This window comes from Myxine glutinosa, chromosome 5 (genome assembly GCF_964187855.1).
Source record: "Myxine glutinosa chromosome 5, kmMyxGlut1.1, whole genome shotgun sequence".
Classification (NCBI taxonomy): Eukaryota; Metazoa; Chordata; class Myxini; order Myxiniformes; family Myxinidae; genus Myxine; species Myxine glutinosa.
The window spans coordinates 66,211,060-66,213,559 of record NC_136265.1 but is presented as its reverse complement, the minus strand read 5'-3'; the positions used below and the strand labels follow the sequence as shown (position 1 = coordinate 66,213,559).

The 2,500-nt window shown below is 42.7% G+C and overlaps 1 protein-coding gene across 1 annotated transcript in view; it reads left to right on the top strand.

Moving 5' to 3' along the window:
* Positions 1 to 2,500, top strand: part of LOC144892290 (collagen alpha-1(XII) chain-like) — an 89,487-nt gene that overhangs the window by 11,188 nt on the left and 75,799 nt on the right. The window contains exon 3 of the mRNA XM_078778126.1: positions 152 to 268. Within this exon, the coding sequence (XP_078634252.1) occupies positions 152 to 268 (117 nt within the window). The remainder of the gene's footprint in view (positions 1 to 151; positions 269 to 2,500) is intronic.

Below are 2,500 nucleotides of genomic sequence, written 5' to 3'. Positions count from 1 at the left end.
CACTGTTTTTTGTTTTTTTTCTGGAATCTGACAGTTCAAATTATGTTTGCCGCAAAGCGCATCAGGTGCCTGTGTGTGACGTCCTGCTTTGTGTGTTGTATTAGGCAACCGAACCACTGTGTGCACTAACGCTCATCTCCTTTTCCTTCAGTGGCACCACCTCATTACCTGCGCTTTAGGGTTCTCAATGCCAGCAGCGTCCATGTCTCCTGGAAGATGCCCAGGGGAGACATTTTGGGCTATAGAATCACCGTTGTACCAAGCACAGGTGAGGCAGCCAATTATTACATGTACAAATTATGTATAGACAACAAAGAAACGTTTTGAACCCACTGCTCCCTTCCATTCCATGACCCCGATGCCCAAAATATCTAGTTTCCTATTTGTTTTATTCCCATCTTCTCCTATCCTCCTTTGCTTTTTAATTAAAGCATCCATGTCAATTTGAAGCATCCATGTCAGTTTGAAGCATCTATCTCAGTTTGAAGCATCCTTGTCAGTTTGAAGCAGCATCCGTGTCAGTTTGAACCATCCATGTCAGTTTGAAGCATCCATGTCAGTTTGAAGCATCATTGTCAGTTTGAAGCATCCATGTCAGTTTGAACCATCCATGTCAGTTTGAAGCATTCATGTCAGTTTGAAGCATCCTTGTCAGTTTGAAGCAGCATCAGTGTCAGTTTGAACCATCCGTGTCAGTTTGAAGCATCCATGTCAGTTTGAAGCATCCATGTCAGTTTGAAGCATCCATGTCAGATTGAAGCATCCATGTCAGTTTGAAGCATCCATGTCAGTTTGAAGCATCCATGTCAGTTTGAAGCATCATCCGTGTCAGTTTGAAGCATCCATGTCAGTTTGAAGCATCCGTGTCAGTTTGAAGCATCCATGTCAGTTTGAACCATCCATGTCAGTTTGAAGCATCCATGTCAGTTTGAAGCATCCGTGTCAGTTTGAAGCATCCATGTCAGTTTGAAGCATCCATGTTGGTTTGAAGCATCCGTGTCAGATTGAAGCATCCATGTCAGTTTGAAGCAGCATCCGTGTCAGTTTGAAGCATGCGTGTCAGTTTGAAGCATCCGTGTCAGTTTGAAGCATCCGTGTCAGTTTGAAGCATCCGTGTCAGTTTGAAGCATCCGTGTTGGTTTGAAGCATCCATGTCAGTTTGAAGCATCCATGTCAGTTTGAATGGAACATTGTATAAGCAAATAGTTCACATTTGTTTGAACACGACCAAAAGCATGCAATTGTTTGATTACCTACAAACTATCTGGAAAATGGCTCCCGGGCTTGGATACCTGGAGAATGGTATGTGAAATTCTGGCAAAGTTGAAGAGGCAGGAGCTCAAACCTAATATGGACAATAACACACATGATGTCGACGGCGGATGCTTTGATTTGTGATATCAACGTGGAAGTTTGAAATACCTTTCAAGGATATCTGTGCATATGCCGTCAATGCAAGAGTATTTCAGGTGGTTGAGGAAAAACCACGCGTAATCATAAACGCTCCTTGAGAAAGCCAAATCTAATTTAAATATTGGGCCTCATCATAAGTTCAGTATAAATCTCAAACACGTTAATTAATTAATTGATTAATCTATTTTAACAGAATATTTAATCTCCATATGACAGTTTTATTTATTTATATCGAAGTAATGCAATGCTTTATGGCTCCCATTGTGCATTGGGAATTGCGAGAGAGTCGTTTCCTGCTGCAAGGCTTTTTTTTTATTGAGCAGGCGTTTTCTTGGCACGTCTGTAATGGCTGAAGCCTCCTTTTCCATAAATAACATTTTGAAAGAGGATGAATGAGAGGGTTGTGAATAAATGACACTGACAAAATGGACAGAAGTCAAACAACGGCCAAAAAAGACACACGTGCGTACACAGACACACACACACACACACACACACACACACACACACACACACACACACACCACACACACCACACACCACACACACACACACACACCACACACCACACACACACACACACACACACACACACACACACATACACACATATACACACATATATACACAGACAAACACACACACACACACACAGACACACACACACACACACACACACCACACACCACACACCACACACCACACACACACACACACACACACATACACACATATACACACATATATACACACACACACAGACACACACACACACACACACACACACACACACACAGCCACACACACACACACACACACACACACACATATGCACACACACAAACACACACACATCTACACACACACACACACACACACACACACACACACACATATGCACACACACAAACACACACACACACACACACACACACACACACACAGACGCACGCATATACACCCGCATATGCATACATATACACACACACGGAATGAGATTCAACTCTGACATTGCAGAACATTTTAAAATACTCGCTGGGTGCTAAAATTCTGTGCATTGATCCGGTCTGTCCCGAGGTCGTTATAA